Source organism: Nicotiana tomentosiformis, chromosome 10 (genome assembly GCF_000390325.3).
Source record: "Nicotiana tomentosiformis chromosome 10, ASM39032v3, whole genome shotgun sequence".
NCBI lineage: Eukaryota > Viridiplantae > Streptophyta > Magnoliopsida > Solanales > Solanaceae > Nicotiana > Nicotiana tomentosiformis.
In genome coordinates this window covers 2,404,785-2,424,149 of record NC_090821.1, presented here as the reverse complement: position 1 = coordinate 2,424,149, position 19,365 = coordinate 2,404,785, and the positions used below count along the sequence as shown (strand labels likewise).

The 19,365-nt window shown below is 39.1% G+C and overlaps 1 protein-coding gene across 1 annotated transcript; it reads right to left on the bottom strand.

The window, feature by feature from the left end:
* Positions 1-12,786: 12,786 nt before the first annotated feature.
* Positions 12,787-19,158, bottom strand: LOC104099910 (protein ALTERED PHOSPHATE STARVATION RESPONSE 1-like). The gene is made up of 4 exons (XM_009607045.4): positions 17,554-19,158; positions 17,174-17,376; positions 14,949-15,172; positions 12,787-14,455 (listed from the first exon to the last, which is right to left on the bottom strand). Exons 1-4 carry the CDS (start codon positions 18,821-18,823, stop codon positions 13,729-13,731), a joined length of 2,424 nt encoding a protein of 807 aa, XP_009605340.1. The 5' UTR covers positions 18,824-19,158; the 3' UTR covers positions 12,787-13,728.
* Between the last annotated feature and the right edge of the window lie 207 nt (positions 19,159-19,365).

Sequence of the window (19,365 nt, the reverse complement as noted above, 5' to 3'; positions counted from 1 at the left end):
GTGTTGATTCCAAACTTGAATTTCTAATGGATCAATATGAGTGTTTCCTGGATAAGGGAGCATCGAGTCTAAGGTAGCCAAGGCATCCGCTAGCTCGTTGTGAAACCAGGGAATGTACCTGAACTCGGTGGATTTGAATCTTTTGCTCATGTCTTGTATACATTGTCTGTATGGAATAAGCATGATGTCTCAAGTCTCCCATTCTCCTTGGGCTTGCCGGATAAGCAAGTCAAAATCTCCCATAACCAATAGTTCATGCACATCCAGATCGAGGGTCATTTTCAGACCCATGATATAAGCCTCGTATTCTGCCGTATTATTGGTACAGAAGAATCGAAGTCATGCCGTTGCACGGTAATGTTGTCCAATAGGTGAGATGAGGATTGCCCCGATACCAACTCCTTTGATATTGACAGTCCCATCAAAATACATTCTCCATGCATGGTTGTTGTCCGGAACTACTTCCTCTATTGAGTTGACCTCTTCGTCTAGGAAGTATGTGTTTAGTGGCTCATAGTCATCATCGATTGGATTCTTTACCAAATGATCAGCCAAAGCTTGTGCTTTCATTGCGGTGAAAGTGACATAGACGATGTCGAACTCTGTGAGCAGAATTTTTCACTTTGCGGGCCTGCCAGTGGGCATTTGCTTTTGGAAGATGTACTTCAAGGGATCCATTCTGGATATGAGGTAAGTAGTGTAAGCCAAAAGATAATGCCTCAACTTCTGAGCGACCCAAGTCAAAGCACAACAAGTCCTTTCTAAAAGGGTATACTTAACCTCATAATTGGTGAACTTCTTGCTCAAATAATAGATTAATTGTTCCTTTTTGCATGTCGCATCATGTTGCCCCAGAACGCATCCAAATGAATTATCCATCTCTGATAGATATAAAAAAGGCCTACCCGGTTCAGGTGGGACCAGTACAGGGGGTTTCGACAGATAGTCTTTGATCCTGTCGAATGCTTTTTGGCTATCGCTTGTCCATTCAAGCGCAACTTCCTTTTTAAACAACTTAAAGATGGGCTCGCACATGGTTGTGAGTTGAGAAATGAACCTACTGGTGTAGTTCAACCTCCCGAGCAAACTGATGACTTCAGTTTTGTTCTTCATGGATGGCAGGACTCGAATGGACTTTATCTTAGATGGATCCAATTTGATGCCTCTCCGACTGACTATATAACCGAGGAGCTTACCAGACGAAACCCCTAATGCACACTTGGCTGGATTGAGCTTAAGGTCATACCTTCGCAGCCGTTCGAAGAACTTTTTCAAATCGCACATGTGATCAGCCTGTGTCTTTGATTTTATGATAACATCATCGACATACACTTCAATATCTTTGTGCATCATGTCGTGGAAAATGGTAGTCATGGCCCTCATGTAAGTTTCCCCTATATTCTTCAAAACGAATAGCATGACCCTATAATAATAAGTACCCCATGGAGTGGTGAAAGAGGTCTTTTCTGCATCATCCTCATCCATTAGAATCTGGTGGTACCCATCATAGCAATCCATGAATGATTTCATCTCATGCTTTGCGCAATTATCTACAATAATGTAGATATTTGGTAAAGAAAAATTATCCTTTGGACTTGCTTTGCTCAGGTCCCTGTAGTCAACATTGACTCTAATTTTTCCATCCTTCTTTGGCACATGAACAACATTTGCCACCCAGGTGGTGTATCGGACAGCTCTGACCACATTGGCGCTCAGTTGCTTCATTATTTCCTCTTTGATTTTGTCACTCATATCCGTTTAAAATTTTCGTTGTTTTTTTTTTTGGATTGGTGGAAAATCAAGACACGTAGGAAGCTTATGAACCACTAGATTAGCACTTAAACTCGGCATATCATCATAAGACCAAGCAAACACATCTCTGTATTCAAATAAAAGTTGAATCAAAGCATCTCTATTTTTTTGTTCAGTGTGAATACTTATCTTTGTTTCTTTAACTTCTTCATGACTTCCGATATTAATTGGCTCGGTTTCACTGAGGTTGGGCTTAGGCTTGTTTTCAAATAGTCCCAACTCTTTTTTTATTTCCTTAACAACCTCATCTTCATCATATTCTGCCTCTTGATGCATTATTTTAAAATCTTTTTAAGATTTGTGTGTGAATTCCGCATGCATGTCATGTTATTAAAGCCGACATTAAAAAAAACTAAAATGGAAACAAAATGACAGGAATTAGGAAAAGGAAAATATACAAAACTTAATACGAAACTGAACTGCATTTCATTGAATTTGAAAGGATAGAAGGGTTAACAATAAAACAAAACAATCATACTAAGATGTTTGGATTACAACCCTGAAAGTAACCCAAAGTACAAAACAAACCTACAAAAGCAAACTACCAAGACTCATTCCTTGTGGGGAGAGGAGTTGCTTCCCAGTTGTTGAGCGTGGTGTCTGGGCCAATTAGTTGCATATCGGCACGACTAATGCCATCACCAGCCTGGATCATATTCACTTCAAAAAATATCTGGCTGAGGCCATGGCAAATTTCGTCAATATTTTCCTGTGCCGAGGAATTTTGACCCTCTTGGAGTCGTGGCTTAACAAAAGTATAGAAAATATGAGGGATAGGTTGCTGCAAGAGACACCCATGCTTTTTGTGGTGCTTGGCTTTGTCTTCGTCTGCTTGTGTTGGCCTGAAACCTAAACCAAAAGTACCCTTGTTACTAAAAGGAGAAATGGGTTCTGAAATTCCTTGCAATGATGCCCCCAAGCCTTTTCTTGGCTCATAACCTTATATCAGCATAAGTGAAGCCACCATTACAGACGTGGCGGAAAGACAAGGATGCAAAATAAGCTTTCCTTCCTCAACATGGTCCACAGTAACCACTTCGAAAGCCTGATAGACAATTGACTCACACCCTTCCTTGGCCTCAATACACACGATTAATGGGTCTTTATAAATGGATGACTCGTCTTCTCCATGAACAATAATTTTTTGCATGTCATGTTCGAATTTTAGCATCTAATGCAAGGTGGATGGCACAGTTCGGGCCGTATGGATCCATGGCCTTCCAAGAAGAAAGTTATAAGAAGTTTTCATGCCCACTACTTGGAAGCAATTTCAAAATCAACTGGCCCAATCGTCATGGTGAGGTTGATCTCCCTAATGGTATCTCTCGTTGAGCCATCAAAAGCCCGGATGCGAACATTGTTGCGTCAGATTCTGTTTGTATTGATCTTCATGCTTTGCAAGGTAGAGAGAGGGCATACATCTACACTCGAGCTTCCATCAACCATGAGTCGTTTTACATAATACCCTTCACATTTGGCAATCAGTTGCAAAGCCCTATTGTGCCCGGCTTCCTCCTCGGGAAGTTCATCATCGGTAAAGGAGATTTTGTTCACCTTGAAAAATCTGTTGGCCACCTTCTCTAACTGATTCACGGTGGTCTTCTCTGAGACATGTGCCTCGTTTAGGATCTTGATTAGTACACGGGCATGCTCTTCTGAGTGTATGAGCATAGATAACAAAGAGATTTGGGCAGGAGTCTTTCTCAACTGGTCAATGATTGAGTAATCCTGAACTTTCATATTTTTCAAAAACTCTTCTGCCTCTTCTTCAGTGACTGGTTTCTTTATTGGCATTTGGCCTTCTCTGATTTGCTTGGCCTTCCTCAACTCTTTTGTAGAGTAACACCTCCCCGATCAAGTCAAACCTATAGTTTCCCCCACTTCTTCTTTGATTTCCTTGCCTTTGTAGGTCACTACAGTTTTGTTGTAGTTCCAAGGAATGGTTTTCGTGTTTATCACACGGGGTTATATGGCAGGATTGATTATGATCTGCTCTGTTATACCCTTCGTACCCCCCTGATTATGCCTTGTGATGAGGTGGCCTCCAAGGACATACAACCTTGGGCTTGGAACATTGTAGCGAACTTCCAACCTTGAGACCTTGGGAACAAATAAAGTTGCCTTTTCTGAGCTCGGGGCTCCTTCACAATCAACGGCACATCTTGGCTTGGACTTACTTCCAGTTTGGTTCTCTCTTGAATCGTTCCCGCTGTTAATTATGCTCGACCAACGGGCTTGTATTCTTGATCTCGGCCAATCATTCCCATAAAATGAACATCATTGTGTATTGGAAACGGGTTGTTGGTTACATTAGGACGGTCATCGCCATTCGTCACTACAATCAATTTTTTAGCAATGAGTTTTTCTTTGGCTCTTTTCAGAGTCCAACAGTCATCAATGTTATGCCCCGGGGCACCTGAATGATATTCACATCTAGCATTTGCTTGAAATCCATGTGAATCAGGATGCATATGGTGGAGAGCGATGGGTCCAATCACACCCATCTGCTTCAACTTCTGGAATAGACTAGAGTATGATTCAGCCAATGGAGTGAATTTTTCCACCATCCTCTGCTCTCGGCCATAATCCTGCTTGGGACGAGCATTATAGGGTGCCCGAAAATTTTGTTGTTGAGGTCGGGGGATCCTTGGAGCTGGTGCCCGCACCTGTTGATTGGGAGGCCGAGCATAGGATTGAGCATTAAACATTGTATAATGTGGTGGGCCCACAGAGTATTGAGGAATTGGCTGGGGATAATAATGTTAAGGGTAGCCGGATTGCCTATATTGAACTTGCACATAAGGGTGTGATGCCCCTCTTTGAAATTCCCTGGATCCCTAGGTCATCATGGACCCATCTTCTCTCTTCTTTCTATTTGCCAAACTTCCCGACCTATTTTGGATTACTTGGGTGGTGGCTTGACTTACAATTCTGCCAGTCTTGAGGCCATTTTCGACCATCTCCCCTATTTTAATTGCTTCTGCAAAAGGTCTACCCATCGCAGACATCATGTTCTGAAAGTAATCAAGCTCTTGAGCCTCCAAAAAAATAGTGATCAACTCGTGGTTATCCATGGGTAGCTTAACTCTAGTCGCTTGCTCCCTCCACTTGATGGCATACTCCCTAAAGCTTTCAGTCGGCTTTTTCTTTATATTAGACAGGGAAATGCGATCTGGCGCAATATCAATATTGTACTGGAATTGTTTCATGAAGCCTGGGCCATGTCATTCCAAACATGCCAGTGAGAGATATCTTGGTCAATGAACCATTCGGAGGCTACCCCCACAAGACTTTCCCCAAAATAAGCTATCAGATATTCTTCTTTTCCACCTGCACCGCTCAGCTGGTTGTAGTACCTTTTTAAGTGGGTGATAAGGTCACCGTGTCCATCATTTTTCTCAAATTTTGGGGTCTTGAACCCTGGTGGCAAATGGATGTGAGGGAACATGCATAGATCACTGAATGAAATAATTTTGTGACCATCTAGTCCTTGTATGTTCTTTATGTTCTGTTCAAGACTTTTCATTTTCCTGGCCATCTCATCTGGTTCAACCGTCTTGGCAAACTTTTCATTTTCCATTGGTGACTCGTACTGAGGAGTCTGACTGTATGGAATCGAGACCCTGAAAGCCATATTTGGAGAGTAGTATTGGCCATCATAAGCATGAGATGGTGGCTCATTGTTTAGCCTCGTCACAGGAGGTGGTGGCGGGATTGTATATACCGGTGCGCCAGACACAACGAGAGGGGTGTTCCTGACCGGTGCGACTGGAGGTCGCACATTAGAGGTACCAGGGACAACATGGAGGCTGTAGTTTGACAGATACCCTGGTGGTAGAATGTGATCGCTCATTGCATGAAGCAGTGGTTGAGTAGCCTTGGGTACGGTGGAAGTTCCCTCTGAGGGACCCTGGTGTGGAGGCTGACCGAAAACCCAAGCTTGATATACATCACACAATTGCTGTCTAAATCTTCTTATTTCCTCCGACTCTTGCTCAACTGACTGACCCTGGGGGTTGTCTCTGACCAACTTGATTTCATCAGTGTTAGTCATTACTACCGTTTCCGTAGATCTGGTGAAGTAATGATGTGTTGCCAGTTCACCACAAACCAACCATCTTAAGGTTACTTTATAAGAGACAACAAACATGTTAGGGTTAAGCATTTTATATATATGAATTACACGTAATATGCCATATTCCTAACATTATCATCATTTCTAGCATGTTTTTGGAAGACTTCATATTTCATTTCGGCTTATCAGGTTGCTTCTTATTGACGCTCTTATTTTCTTCTCTCCCTTTTTTTTCTTTTCACTCGCGCCTCATTTTGATCCCTCATCTTAGAATCGTTGAAAAATATTTTGATCGAACCTTTTGGGGGTTGCCTATGTATCATGTCGCTGCATGAATCAGATCATCACGTAGTTCAGGGGAAAACAGTAATAGTCTTGATTTTTTTCATTTTTTCATTTATTTATTTTTTCAAAACAATTCCAAATACAATGACAGAAAGGACATTACATCGAAAATGACTTAACAACTCTAACAGGAATAAAATATAATGATTAAAAAACTCAACGATGACTCAAACTAAAATATTATTGCTACATGAAAAGTCCTAACAACTACGACTATATTTCAAACTCCACAATATTTTCTTTCAACCACTGGAACATCTGCTCATGGTGGCGCTTGCCTTGGATGACCCCCAAATGTATGGTACATCCTCTCTAACTCTGCTACAAGATGACAGGCAAAAGTAGGTGCATGATCCAAAAACTTCTCATAATCCATCCCTTGGCAGTTCACATAACTTTGAGCGGTATAAATAGCCAAATCACAAACTTGCTCTCTGAAGTACTGAAAGTTCTGGTCTCGATCTTGTAACTTCTTCTAGAGAGTGGTGGCTATCTCTCTTATGTATCCCTCATGATCTAAAGCTGACTCTAACTGAGCCCAAAGTCTAGCCTGCTCGAGTGTCGAATGAGCCCTTTTTCCTATCAAAATTTGCATGCTAGTAGTCTCTATTGTACCTTCTAATTTCTTCCAACTGTGCCTGAAGTTGAGCTTCCAAACGTACCCAATGGACCCTCTCTCTCTTGAACTGATCCCGCTCTTCTTCAAATTTTGTTGCTTGGCGATGCTTTCTAGATTTGGCCTCCTTATTTAACTGTACGATTTTTTCCTTGGCTTTGTCCAACGCCTTTTCAGTTTTTGCCAAGATGGTGTCATAATCTTGCACCTTTCCCATCAGATTGGCAATGATTTTATGGTCTTTCCAACTTCTGACCGGTACCTTGGAGGCTTTCTTCATTTGTTGAAGTTGGGCACGAAGGGCTTCATTTTTTTGGATCATACTCTTTTTTTCCCCTTTCGCTTCTTTTGCTTGCAAGTCTTTCTCAAAATGGAGGTTCCTTAGCTTTTCTTACAAAGCATGGATAGTTTATCCCTTTTCTTTTTCACCCCAAGCCAACCGTTCGTGGATCTTATCATTAAAGGCTTGAATATGCGACCTTTTTGCAGGCCTTTCGTGCTCGGGATCTGGCTCATCATTTACGCAGGACCTCTTCTCAAACCACCTAGCATAAACTGGATCTACCTCACCTCTCACAGGATCTGGCATCTGGGTATCATTTTTCAAGTAGCGGCAACCATTCCAAATTTGCTGGATTAAAGCCTCGGGGAGTGGGGCTTCGGGGTGTAGCACAATCACTTGCACGCTCAAATCTTCATCCTCGGGCACTATCCGGTACCTTTCTAGCTGTCTTAGAACTCTTTGTGTCGCATACGGCTGGACAATTCTCAAACCCAACAGCAACAAATAACTTTTTAGGGCCTACATGTGTATCACCTCTCTTACCGAAAGCCATCCCAAAGCCCACTCAATTTGACTTGCGTTTAAAGATCTTAGGTGGGATATCCAGGATTCCACCCCTTCTGGAGAGTTGTAATATTTTACTCTTTCTTCGTAACTCTCAATGAAATTGTCCATGCTCGGACCATAGCTCATGAACTTGGGGTGATGTCAGAGATGCTCAATCAACCACATTTGCAACAAAAATATTGCACCCTTCAAAGAATTTTGCCTCGGACTTACACAAAGTCAACGCCCAATAAATGTCTGATAGAATGATCGGAGCAACAGTGTGATGTTCTTTGGTAGTGAGGACCTGTACAACCCTGGCTGTGCAGGTATCAATTGTCCGCTCCTCCTTTGGGAATACCATAATTCCCAGAAACGCCACTATGAAGGCGAAGTGACGGTGAATCTGCCATGTGTCCTTGTTCTGCTTGTTGTTAAGGCCCTTTTCATGCATTTCAAACCCATTTAGCTGCCCGAACCTAGAGTACAGTAAATAGAAAGAATAGCACCCTTCGACTACGTTGGTCTTTCTGATTTGTTTACTGATGTTCAGAAGATCGAAAAATCGGTGTACATAGAGAGACCTCGGGAATATGAGCTTCTGGTTTCTCAAATCCCTGCCAAACCCGGAATATCCAGCTATCTCTTCTAAAGTGGGAGTAAGCTCAAAATCGGAGAAACGGAAGACATTGTGAACGGGGTCCCAAAAAGTCACTAGTGCCTCAATCAAATCGTCCCGTGGTTTAACTTTCATAATATCTGGGAGGGCTCCCAGGTGCTTGGTGACCCATTTCTAACCATCTTTCCCAAGTCATACTACCACATCTGAAGATGAAGTGGAGCTTCGACTACAAACTTCAAATGTGCGTTCTGAACAATGCTCATTTTGTACCTGTGGGTGGTTAAGGTAAGGGTTGATACTAGTTCAAAAGACAAAACCAATACACTCATTTTGCAAAATAATCTTTTGTGAATAACCCAATTTTAAGAAAAGTCAAAGAGAGGGTGGCTATTTTTGCAATTGTGGTCAAGGAAAGGGTGGCTATTTTGCAACTATGCCCCTTCATACTTCCAAGGAAAGATTTAGTGCCGGGGGAAGGACATTATGGTAAAAGTGATGCCCAATTGACAAACACATCTGTTCTTGCGAGTACATCCCTTCAACAATTTTGAAGATGTTCTAAGGCTATTCCGACAAAAACGGCTCGGGATTAACCGAAGCTAGGTCGGCTTATTTGTTTTGACAAAACAAAAGAAAACACTGGACACATTTCTTTCTTTTGGTTATTTTTGCAAAAAATAGGGCCGAACCCTTTGAAGGTTGCCTACGTATCTCACATCCGGTGAGAATCAGACCTGCGTAGTTCATAAATATTTCAGGAATGGGATGACACCTCTTTTTTTGGGAAAATTTAATCTTATTTTGTAATAATCGTTTTGGGGTAAACTTTTGACAGGGTTTTTGGATTTTCAAATATCGAGATTTTTTAAAAATTGGGTAAATTTTCTCTCTCCTATTTTCTTCCTTCTGGTTTTCTCTCAATTCTTATTTTTATTTTTTAGAAATCGGTCAATATGCACAAACCAAATCAAACATAATGTACATGTAGCATATAAGATGCATCGGGATGGTCTTGTAATTTTCAGGTACACGTGTCCTAGACGGACTCAACCCCTGTGTTGAGTCCCCAAAGTCAAATGCACGTGATGCAAAGAAACGTTCCTACTAGGGATCCGACATGAGCCTATGTTATTCTAGGTTTAAAATCTTGGGGGGGGAGGGGGTTAGACCTGGATTACCCAAGCGGACAGCTCGAGCCGAGGTGGGGGCAACGTACCGGGAGCACGAAAGTCTACCCGGCCTAGTTACTAATCCAGACTCGTTCTATTTGGTATGACCTCTAACAATGGGGCACGCGCACGTGTGCACCATAAATTCAAAAGACTCATAAGGGAGGAGTAAGAAGGCAGTTTATATAGTTCAAATAATATCAAAGCGGCAATTATCATATTAGGGCCACAAACACAGTAATATCAACAATCAAGAAAGCCAAGTATAGATCATATTACAAGCTCGAATTCTGAACCCTGAACCACAAGTTCTGGTTTTTGTCCCCAGCAGAGTCGTCAGAGCTGTCATACCTCCTTTTTACCACCCAAAATATATGTATGTATTGTTGTGGGTTAAAGAGTTTTTCAAATAAAGTGACATTTTTGAAGTAGAGATTATTTTATTATTCAAAGTCGCCACTTGGAATTTGATTTTTGGGTGGTCCAAGTCACCTTTTATTTGATTCCCTATTCAAAGGAAGATTTGACTCTTTTATTATTAGTTTTTGAAAATAAAGTTCGGGTAAGGATTTCTGTTGACCGGGGAGAAGGTGTAAGGCATTCCCCGAGTCCTGTGATTCTAGCACGGTCGCTTTATTGACTATAACTTGGCTTGAATTAATTTTGGATAAACTGTGATTTATTGATTTTCATATTTTATCTATCCGCTTTAAATTATTAAAATATGGAATTATCTTTGAAACGAATCACGTGTGTGAATCCATTTTATTTATTGTGCCAAAATCATGTCACGCGTACGTGTACACAATTAATAGCATTTTTATTATATTAAGATTGTTTTGGCCAAAGTTGCACGAACACATACTTCGGATTTAATTTTAAAAATCACAATTATACCACGCGAATGTATACATAATCGTGATAAACTAATTAAAAGTGCGCCTAAAGCACTCTAACGTTGTTCATTATTCTTCCTAAACTTTGAGATTATTGTAAGGTCATGAATTATGGAATTACTTGTAGAAGAATTGTATGATTTTAGATATTTGAATAAATAAACCATCATATACCAATACCTTACAGCCCAACAATTGAAACCCAAACTTATTAGGATCCAAATCTTCCCAACTTTAAAGCAAGTTTGAATACCATATTTCCATAAACATGATTAAGCATATAGCATTTAAGGACTAATTTATATTATTATTTATAAAGTTTAAAGGCAAATAAATAAAATCATATGAAATAAGATAAGAAGAACAGAGGAAAGAATAAACCTTTAATGCAAAATTTTTAATTAAATGAGTCTCAAAGAACATGTAGAATAACTGAGATGAACGTCGAACAAGCATAAGCGAAGAAGAACATCAAAGCTAGTGAACAGAGCTCCAACGGAATCCTCGACCTTGACTGTTGACTCCACTGTTTGGCGTGTAAAAAGGGATGTTATGAAGTATTTTTGTTGGGTTTTGGGTGATGAATTGCTAGATTTTTTGAAAGAAAAACGAAGAAAGAATGACACAAGTAGAAATTCCCTTAACGTAGAAAAAGAAAATAATTTCTCTCAATTCCCTCCTCCCTCTTTCTCTTTTTTCCTCTTTTTTCTCTCCTCTCTTTTCTCTTCTATTTATAGAAAAAAATTTGAGAATTTTCAGATTTTTTTATTATTATTATTTTATTGTTTTATTTTTTTTTAATAAAAAAAATTCCCACTTCCCATTTTTCTTCTTTTTTAAAAAAAAATATTCCCCACCTTCATTTACTTTTATTTTTTAATTCCCTACTTTCCCTTTTTACTTTTTTTTATATTCAAACCGAAATTTTTTAAGAAAAAATTAGTTTTTTGTTTTATTTTTTATTTTAAATAAATATAAAAATAAAAATAATATTAATAGTAAATTGACCTTTTAAATTAATTTTTTAATTTTTTACCCTATAAAAAAAATATAACAAAGCTAAAAACCTTAGATTAAACCCCTAAAAATATTTACATAGTAGAAGGTGACAAAAATTTAAATATGGTCAAAAATTAGGTGCTTACAATAATTTTTTTAGTTTTTATTTTTTGAAAATATTAAATATTTAAATTTAAATTTAATTAATTTTGGCCCATGGGCCGGCCCAGACCCAACCTCAATCAAGCCTCAAGGACCAACGGGTTGACTTGGGCTGGGCTTATAAGCCTCAATTTTCAATGGGCTAAAAATATCTCAATCCAACCCTAGTTGTTGGCCTCACACGCCAAGACCATTTTGACTGCTCAAGAAAAAGTGAAGGGGCTAATCAACATAATATCGCTTGTTTTGGCATATTCCTAAGGATATCTTTTACTGAATTATTTAACATTTGACATTCACACATTATTGACAGGGAAATTACAGGATACTCCCACATGGTGTGACCAATTGGGTTGGGCCATCTCTATGTATCCCTACCTAAAAGCAGGGAATAAGAATGTAATAATCACTATTTTTTGTCTTGCGTTTTTACCAAGTTAGAAGGAAGATTCGCAAAGCAAAGACTCTCAAGTATGTAAATGCAGCTCTGGTCTAAATTAATGATCCATATCTTAGTTATTTTGTATTCTGAATTCCCAATTCAAGAAATTAATAACCAGGAACTCCAGAATATTTTAAAAAATGTTACTTAATTGATTAATGTCTAGTGATGGTCACAGTGTGTCCTGCTGAATTAGTTACGTTTTCTTGTACGTATCACTTGGTGAAAGGTAAATTTCTTGTAAATTTCAATTCACATAATGCTGTATTAAATGAATTTACATAGCAGAATGTCTCAAGACCTACGAAGCTGTTGGTGGGGTGGTGGAAGGAGCTAATATGTGTTACCTAGTAGGCGCTTGGACATAAAAATTGTACTTTTTGAAAGAAAAAAAGTATTTAAGTTAGAAAAATAATATTTGAAATTATATTTGGACATGAAAAAATATTAATAATTTTGCGAGCGAGGAAACAAAAATTTCTGAAAATTTTGAAAAAGTGATTATTTGAAAAACTCATTTTCGATTTTTTTTCAAAAACTTACAAAATTTCACTGACAAACACGTTTTTAAAAAGAAAATTCTAAAAAGGGAAAAAAATGGATCCCTAATATGTCTACTGCGAAGATGACTATAGTTTTCTGCTGACTTATTTATACTGCAAGATTAATATTTATGATCCTTTCCACCTTTTCATTATTATCTTTCAAGTCCGGCAATGTCACTGAACATGTCTCTGCAGTGTTGTTTCATGTGCATTTATAGCCTTATTGAACATGTCTGCAGTACATACATAAAATTAACCACAGATAAAGAAGATATGAACCTAAAATGTGTAAAATTTAACAAGCATATGGAGATCTGTCTTCAAATATTCTGATCAAAACAGACACATCTCGTTCCCCTATAACCTAAATACTTCATAGTAAGGAAGAGCTGACATTAAAAAAAATCGAGAAGAGATAAAAAGGTGCATAATCCTTCTTCATGGAAACCAACTAGACATATACAAACATCAGATAGAATTTTACCTCGTTGTCGTTAAAACTCCATCGGCTTCAACCATTTCCTTGTGTACATATCTTATGTTAGTTACATATTATTGATTGGATCTTAAAAAACACACCCCTATTCAACTATCAGAATATCTCCATTCTCATGCCCAGGCAACTGCAGTTTCATGACTTGCGTCACCAAACATCCTCTTTGTCTCCGCGTGCAGACTCAAAAGCACCTACTACAAAATGAAGAGTTATTGGCCATGAAAGAATAATTCTACACCTCTTTTCTCCCCGGCGCTCCAGCTTGGCATTTCAGCACTTTCGACCACCCAAATATCTCCAACTATCAGTTCTAAAATGTTCATCAAAATAGTTCCAAGAAGACAGCACAAATTGCAGCTTTCATCATTAAATTTCCTTCCTGGGTAATATTTAGTCAGAGGTCTCCAAATAATTGTTGGACCAAAACTCAAGGAGAGCTAAAATTGAAGATTCGAGGATATCCGATCCAACTATTGCAAAAAGTTCCTGTTGCAGTGACCTGAAAGGCATATTGCTGTCAGCTTAATTTAAACTCTCTTTTCCGCACAGGGAGGATGAAACTGATCAAGCTGTAACAGTGCTACAGCAGCAGTAGCAAGTCCGATGAGGCAATAACGGAATCTTCTGCTCTGTTTCCCTTTGTCCCCTAACCTGAAACTTCTGTAACTTCTATCACAGAATAAGCGTAACCAACCCCCTGAAAAGTACCTTTTCAAGCTCTCAAGCAAGTCTATCCTCCTCAATACGTTGCAAAAGCTCCTCGTATACCTTCAATGAGTTGGCAGCAAACCTTTCCATGGACTCAAAGATACGTTGTAAACCAACCTGAAGGTTACTGTTTTTGCTTGTCTCGCTCTGGTAAACAACATGCCTATTTAATGAGAGACTATTTTCCTCGCCAGAAACCAGTACTATTCTTTTGTCTAGTGCATGAATCCCCTTTTGTATCTTCTGGTCTTCCCTCTCCAAGTTCTTCACTTGTCTCTCCATATCCTTGTTCACCAACATCCGTTGGCGCAATTCAAACTTATCTCGCTCCCAAAGATGAAGAACATTTGTAGCAAAATCTCGCAAACAATCAACCACCTCTTTCTCAGAAACTCTTTCAAACGATTGTGACCAATGATTACAAATGACAAAAATAGGGGGCGCACCAATCCTACCAGGAGAAAAGGGAGCTATTCCATCGACTGTTTCTTCTGGCGCATCCGGAAAAAATTTCATAAGCCAATTGTTCAATGTTCTCACATAACCCTTCTGTGCACTCACCCAACAAGAGAATCTCAAAGTCCAGTTCAAAAGTTCATGCTCAAGTTGCAAAGTGGCTTCAAGATGAGCATCACTAAAGTGTTTGTGAGATGAAATGGCGTCTAACTGCTTTGCTTCTCCAATAGCTACACATTGGTAGCGATGGCACTCAAGCATGCATTTCCACATTCTACTTAGCCTAGACACAAAAATCACAAAAGATAAACTTAAAAGATAGAAATAATAGAAAAATGTCTTATCAGGGAAGACACAGAAAGTCGGCGAGAAAATTTGACGGTTAGTCCTACATCCGAATAAAAAGCAAACTTACTTGGAAATTCAACTATTTTAAATAGTAACTAAGGTAGCAGACCAAATGGAAAAGTATTTGACGAAGTCATCAGCAGAAATTCTTTGTGTGCTTTGCTCTCTACAGGTTTTATTGCCCCAAGGATACAAGAAAACAGAACAATATTTTGGACCAAATCATTTCTTGTTTTAAAATTATTCAGGCAGATAAGTAGATTATTTTAGCTGATTGCATTAGACAAACGCATGCGACGAAGCTGTTAGAGATAAGCTTGTAGAGGAAAAATAAAACCAAAGGCAGAAAGTTCTTCACAATTTCATGCGAGATTTTTAATACGACAAAAACTATTTGTTCATTCAATAAGGTCAAAAAGTGCACATACCCCTGAATGAGTTCATTCAGTTGTGGCCACAACTCTTCATCCCTCAGTCTGTTTATCTTCTCAGAAACCTTATCAACGACCTGAATTGCAATTCTTATTTTTGAGGAGAGACTTAAAACCAATTTTCTGGTCATGTCAACCTTGTGAGACTCAGCACCCTTTTCATCTAATTGCTTCAGCTTTCGACTTTTCCTTTCATGAAGCACCCTTATCTTCTCCTCCGCCTGCAAACCACAACCGCAATCTCAGAATAACCCAGCAAAGGAAACATATCAAGTATCATGCAAATGTACGGTTGATTCAACTGCAATCACATAATAACCAAGCTAAGGAAAGATATCATTATCATGCAAATGCATAGCTGATGACATTGGAGAAGAAAGGAGAAAGAGAAAAGTCAACATTCTAATGAGGTGGAACACCTAGAAAACTACTCCCTTCCATTTCAACTTATGTAGTTATGCTATGAGGGCTCGTTAAACTGATTATCTATACCTGCAGGCATGAATGCAGCGTCTCCAACAAAAGGACATCTGTACGAATAATGTATCGAGTATGTAAGGCATGTAAATCAGTATATAAAGGACATGGAAGAAACATGGAGTAAAGGACTCAACATGTAAGTCTGGATAGCTCTGTAAATCATAAAATATTTATAATGTCATGCAATGCATCGGTCTGTACGTACATAACATCATCAAGCCTCTGAGGGCATCCCATCATATCATCTCAGCCACTGTGGGCAAATCATCAACGTATACCAGCTGATCAGGTGGTGGTGTGTATATAACGCTGTAACCTTTTTTCATATCTCATATACATATATACGCATATATAATGCCATCTGGTCATGGGTCAATGTAAATGAATGCAATGCATGAGAAGTACGTCAATAAAATCTTTCGGAGTGTCATAAAACCATTATGCCTTTGATTAATATCATGAAGTAAACTTTATCAACTTACGTATTTTCTGAGACCCATGAACAGACGATAGAATAATATGACACATGGGGAATCAAGAATATAAGTATCTCTAGCATTTCTATGAATAGAGTCATTTATGGAAATTTTGCACTTGCTCGTTTCGTTTGTATCGTATGGATCAATGCCAAAAAGAAAGAAGGGATAGCCTTAACATATCTGGATTAGGGAAAAATCAGTAGTTGTGACAAAACATTTTCATGTTTCATCCTCAGACATCAGAGAACTAAAACTAAGCGTTTGCTTGGCGGTTTTGCTTCTACACACAGATCTCTTAAGTTTGACATAATACCGGGAAAAGTTAACCTCTGACGCTAAACAAATAAATGTGTAGAAAGCCGAAGACAACTATCCCTGGTGTTCAAAGGACACATTTTTCCTTAAGAATATGGAAGAATAAGAAGTAATGTTCACCAGTAATACAATACTAAAGTTTAATATCTAAGTTTCAACTCGAGTTCAGATGATAATTACTATATAGGGAGTCAAGTCAAGTTTCCTTTGACCACATTTTTTGCAAATATTTTGAATTGTTAACTATCGACTTAGTTACTTTCTATGTAGTTACTAAATATGTATATTTTATTTCAAAAGTTTTGAAATACTATGTCCGACTTCACTCCTGGAAATTAGTCAGTTTAACCCTTGTACTCCGAAAAGGTTCACATGAACTAAAATGGAGGGAGCAGTACAAAAAGACTCTCAAAAACCTGCAGACATTGTTAAATAAAGGAGCTCTACAACAAACTGAGGGGAAATGTAAGTAACACCTTTTCTTAGGACAAATGGGAAAATGAAAGTATCACTTGCCACAAAAGAAGATATGCTGATCAACCACAACTGTAATTCACAAGCCATACATCCATTAAAATGATACGAATTCCTTTGAGACTAGGAAAATATCTACGCAGAGATTAGTGAAATAACATTACAGGAATAACAAGTACACGTGAAGCATTAAAATTTCCCGATTAGCACAGAGACGCATTGTTGTCTATAAAATTTCTAAACTTTTGGTTATGACTTACCAAATACGCCAATAAAAACAGGATTCAGAAACAATCCCAATCAAGGAAGAAACAATTTTAATTCCTCGGATCACTTGACCTATATATTGAACAGGCAAACAAGACAAGTAACTGCCACCGTCCAAAATAAATGGCCCATCCAAAGTTTCTAAATGGTAGACAACAGGAAAAAAAAAAAAAAAAAAAAAGAGTGAACCAGTAGAAAAAACAATACCTTAATCTCCTCAAACAGTTTCTTCTCCCAGAGGTACAGCTTCTGTAATGTAGACGAAATATTTCTAGACCTTGAAATAATATCTCCTTCTACATCTAAAATGGCAGGATCAGCACTCTCAATTGCAGCATTCTTTGAGGTAGAAGGTTGCGAGACTATAGATAAGGAATTAGGGGTAATCGCGTGCAACATCTTGGAATTCACTATCCCGATGAAATGACCATGAAATGGAAAGTTAAAGATCAATTAGAAACAACCTCAAACATCAAGAAAAGCAATTATACTCTTTGCATTAATCGACAAAAGTTCAATAGCTCATAAAGATAAACTCTTTCCAAGGAAAAAGCCATCAAAGATCAAACATGGTCAAAATTATATACCTTGATATGTGGCGTGCTTACGGTTATGAGGAAGTTTTCCAACCTCGAGCATAATAGCAAGCTCATTCCCTGATTCAGAAGCTCGCTCAAATTGAACCTGAATCTCCTTCACAACATCAGAGTCACTCTTCAAACTACGACCCTTAAAACCAGCTACATTTCCTCGCCCCTCCTCCTCATCAACCACTTTCTTATCCACCACGTGCACCTCATACTCAACCGGATCATCCTCAGTGGATGAACTTGGCCTCGGCCTGTGCAACAATTCTGAATCAGCCATCTTCTCATTATCATTCTCATTCTCAGCAACTGCCTTCGGGCCCTCCTCCGCAAATCTTTGATCCTCGTGAACTTCCTTAACAACCTCATGATCAAAATCCTCACTTTCCAAATCAGGTATCCCCTCCTCTTCTCTCACCTCTCTCGAGTCTCTGCTCGATGTGTACGCTGGTGCTGGATAGTTCTCAAATGTCTCAAATGGATTCAAGAATTCCCAAGGTGAACTCCTCGGCGGAGATGGTGGAGGCGGTGGCGGTTTCGAGCTCGAAGCCACCGCCGCCGTGGATGACGGCCCCGCCGCCGATGAAACCCCATACGGCCTTGACAACGAAGAGGAAAAAAATTCGCCCCCGTAAATAGGATAATCCAGATAGTTATTAGCATAAGGATAAGGATAGGGTTCACTCATACGAACAGTTTCAGTACTCATTGGCCGTTGTTCATGTGTAACAGACGGTGTAGTTTGGTTCCTCATAAAATTCATATGCATATACCCACTACCCCCACCAACTGGATAAGGAGCTCCAAAACCAAGCATTTCATGATCCGCATAACTGAGATGACCGTACTGATGACGTGGCATCTGAGTATCTAAATGATGATGTAAAGATTCAGAACCAGAACCAGAACCTTCTTCATCAGAATCAGAGTGAAAATGAAGATGAGAACCGGAACTCGAATGAGAATCATGATTTTGATCAATGGCAGCAGCAGCAGTAGCAGGCAGAGGAGGAGGAGCAGCGGCATGAGGTTTTTTAGAGGGGTCAGTTTTAACAGGGGAATGAAGTTCAGGGGTAGAATCAGAAATATCGACATTTTGTTCGAAAAAATGATGAAGAGAGAGGCCGACTGATTTGAGGGAGTGAAGATAAGCGAGATGAGCTTCAGCTAAAGCGTAACGGTAGTGAATAGCTTCGTCTAAAAAGGTACAACGGTCACGGCAGAGAGCGACCGCCGGCAAATCATCAATTTTGGAGCTGGTGCAACCCATTATTATTAATTTAGTTTCAAACAGAAATATAAAAATAATGAAAGAAAGATACTTGGAGAATGATTGTTGGTTAATAATAAAATAAATAATTAAAAGGGTGGGGTTTTGATTTGTGAGAATGAAATAAAGAAAGAGATGGGAATTGCACTAGACTGAGCAGTTGTAGAATTTTAGGTTGTGGGGAATTAGAGAGTGATAGAGGGGAAGAACAAGAACTACCCTAGGGGGGTGGGGGTGGAGTAGGTCTTTGGAGGGACAATTAAAGATGGAATCTTTGCCAGCGCGGAGTTTTGTCGTCTGTTTGTAGTTTAGCAGAGAGAAAGTGAGGAGGTGGAGGTGGGGGTGGGGGTGGGGGTGGAGGTGGTGGAGGTATATTGACAAATAGAAAAGCTGCAGTAAAAGCACAGTGGATAGGAAGAAAGCAAAGTGAAGAGTTACAAAAATGGGAGGGGTAAGGAATACAAATGGAAAGCTAAAATGCTGTTGCCAGAATGTAAATACTACTCCTAATCCTAGTAACAAGTAATAGCATGTTACCACTA

What these genes read in the sequence shown, in the direction of transcription:
- LOC104099910 (XM_009607045.4), bottom strand. Translation starts at nt 18,823, where the DNA reads ATGGGTTGCACCAGCTCCAAAATTGATGATTTGCCGGCGGTCGCTCTC. An exon ending in AACTGTTTGAGGAGATTAAG is followed by an intron (nt 15,173 to 17,173) that starts GTATTGTTTTTT and finishes TGTGGTTTGCAG; the next exon opens with GCGGAGGAGAAGATAAGGGT. An exon ending in CTGAATGAACTCATTCAGGG is followed by an intron (nt 14,456 to 14,948) that starts GTATGTGCACTT and finishes TTTTGTGTCTAG; the next exon opens with GCTAAGTAGAATGTGGAAAT.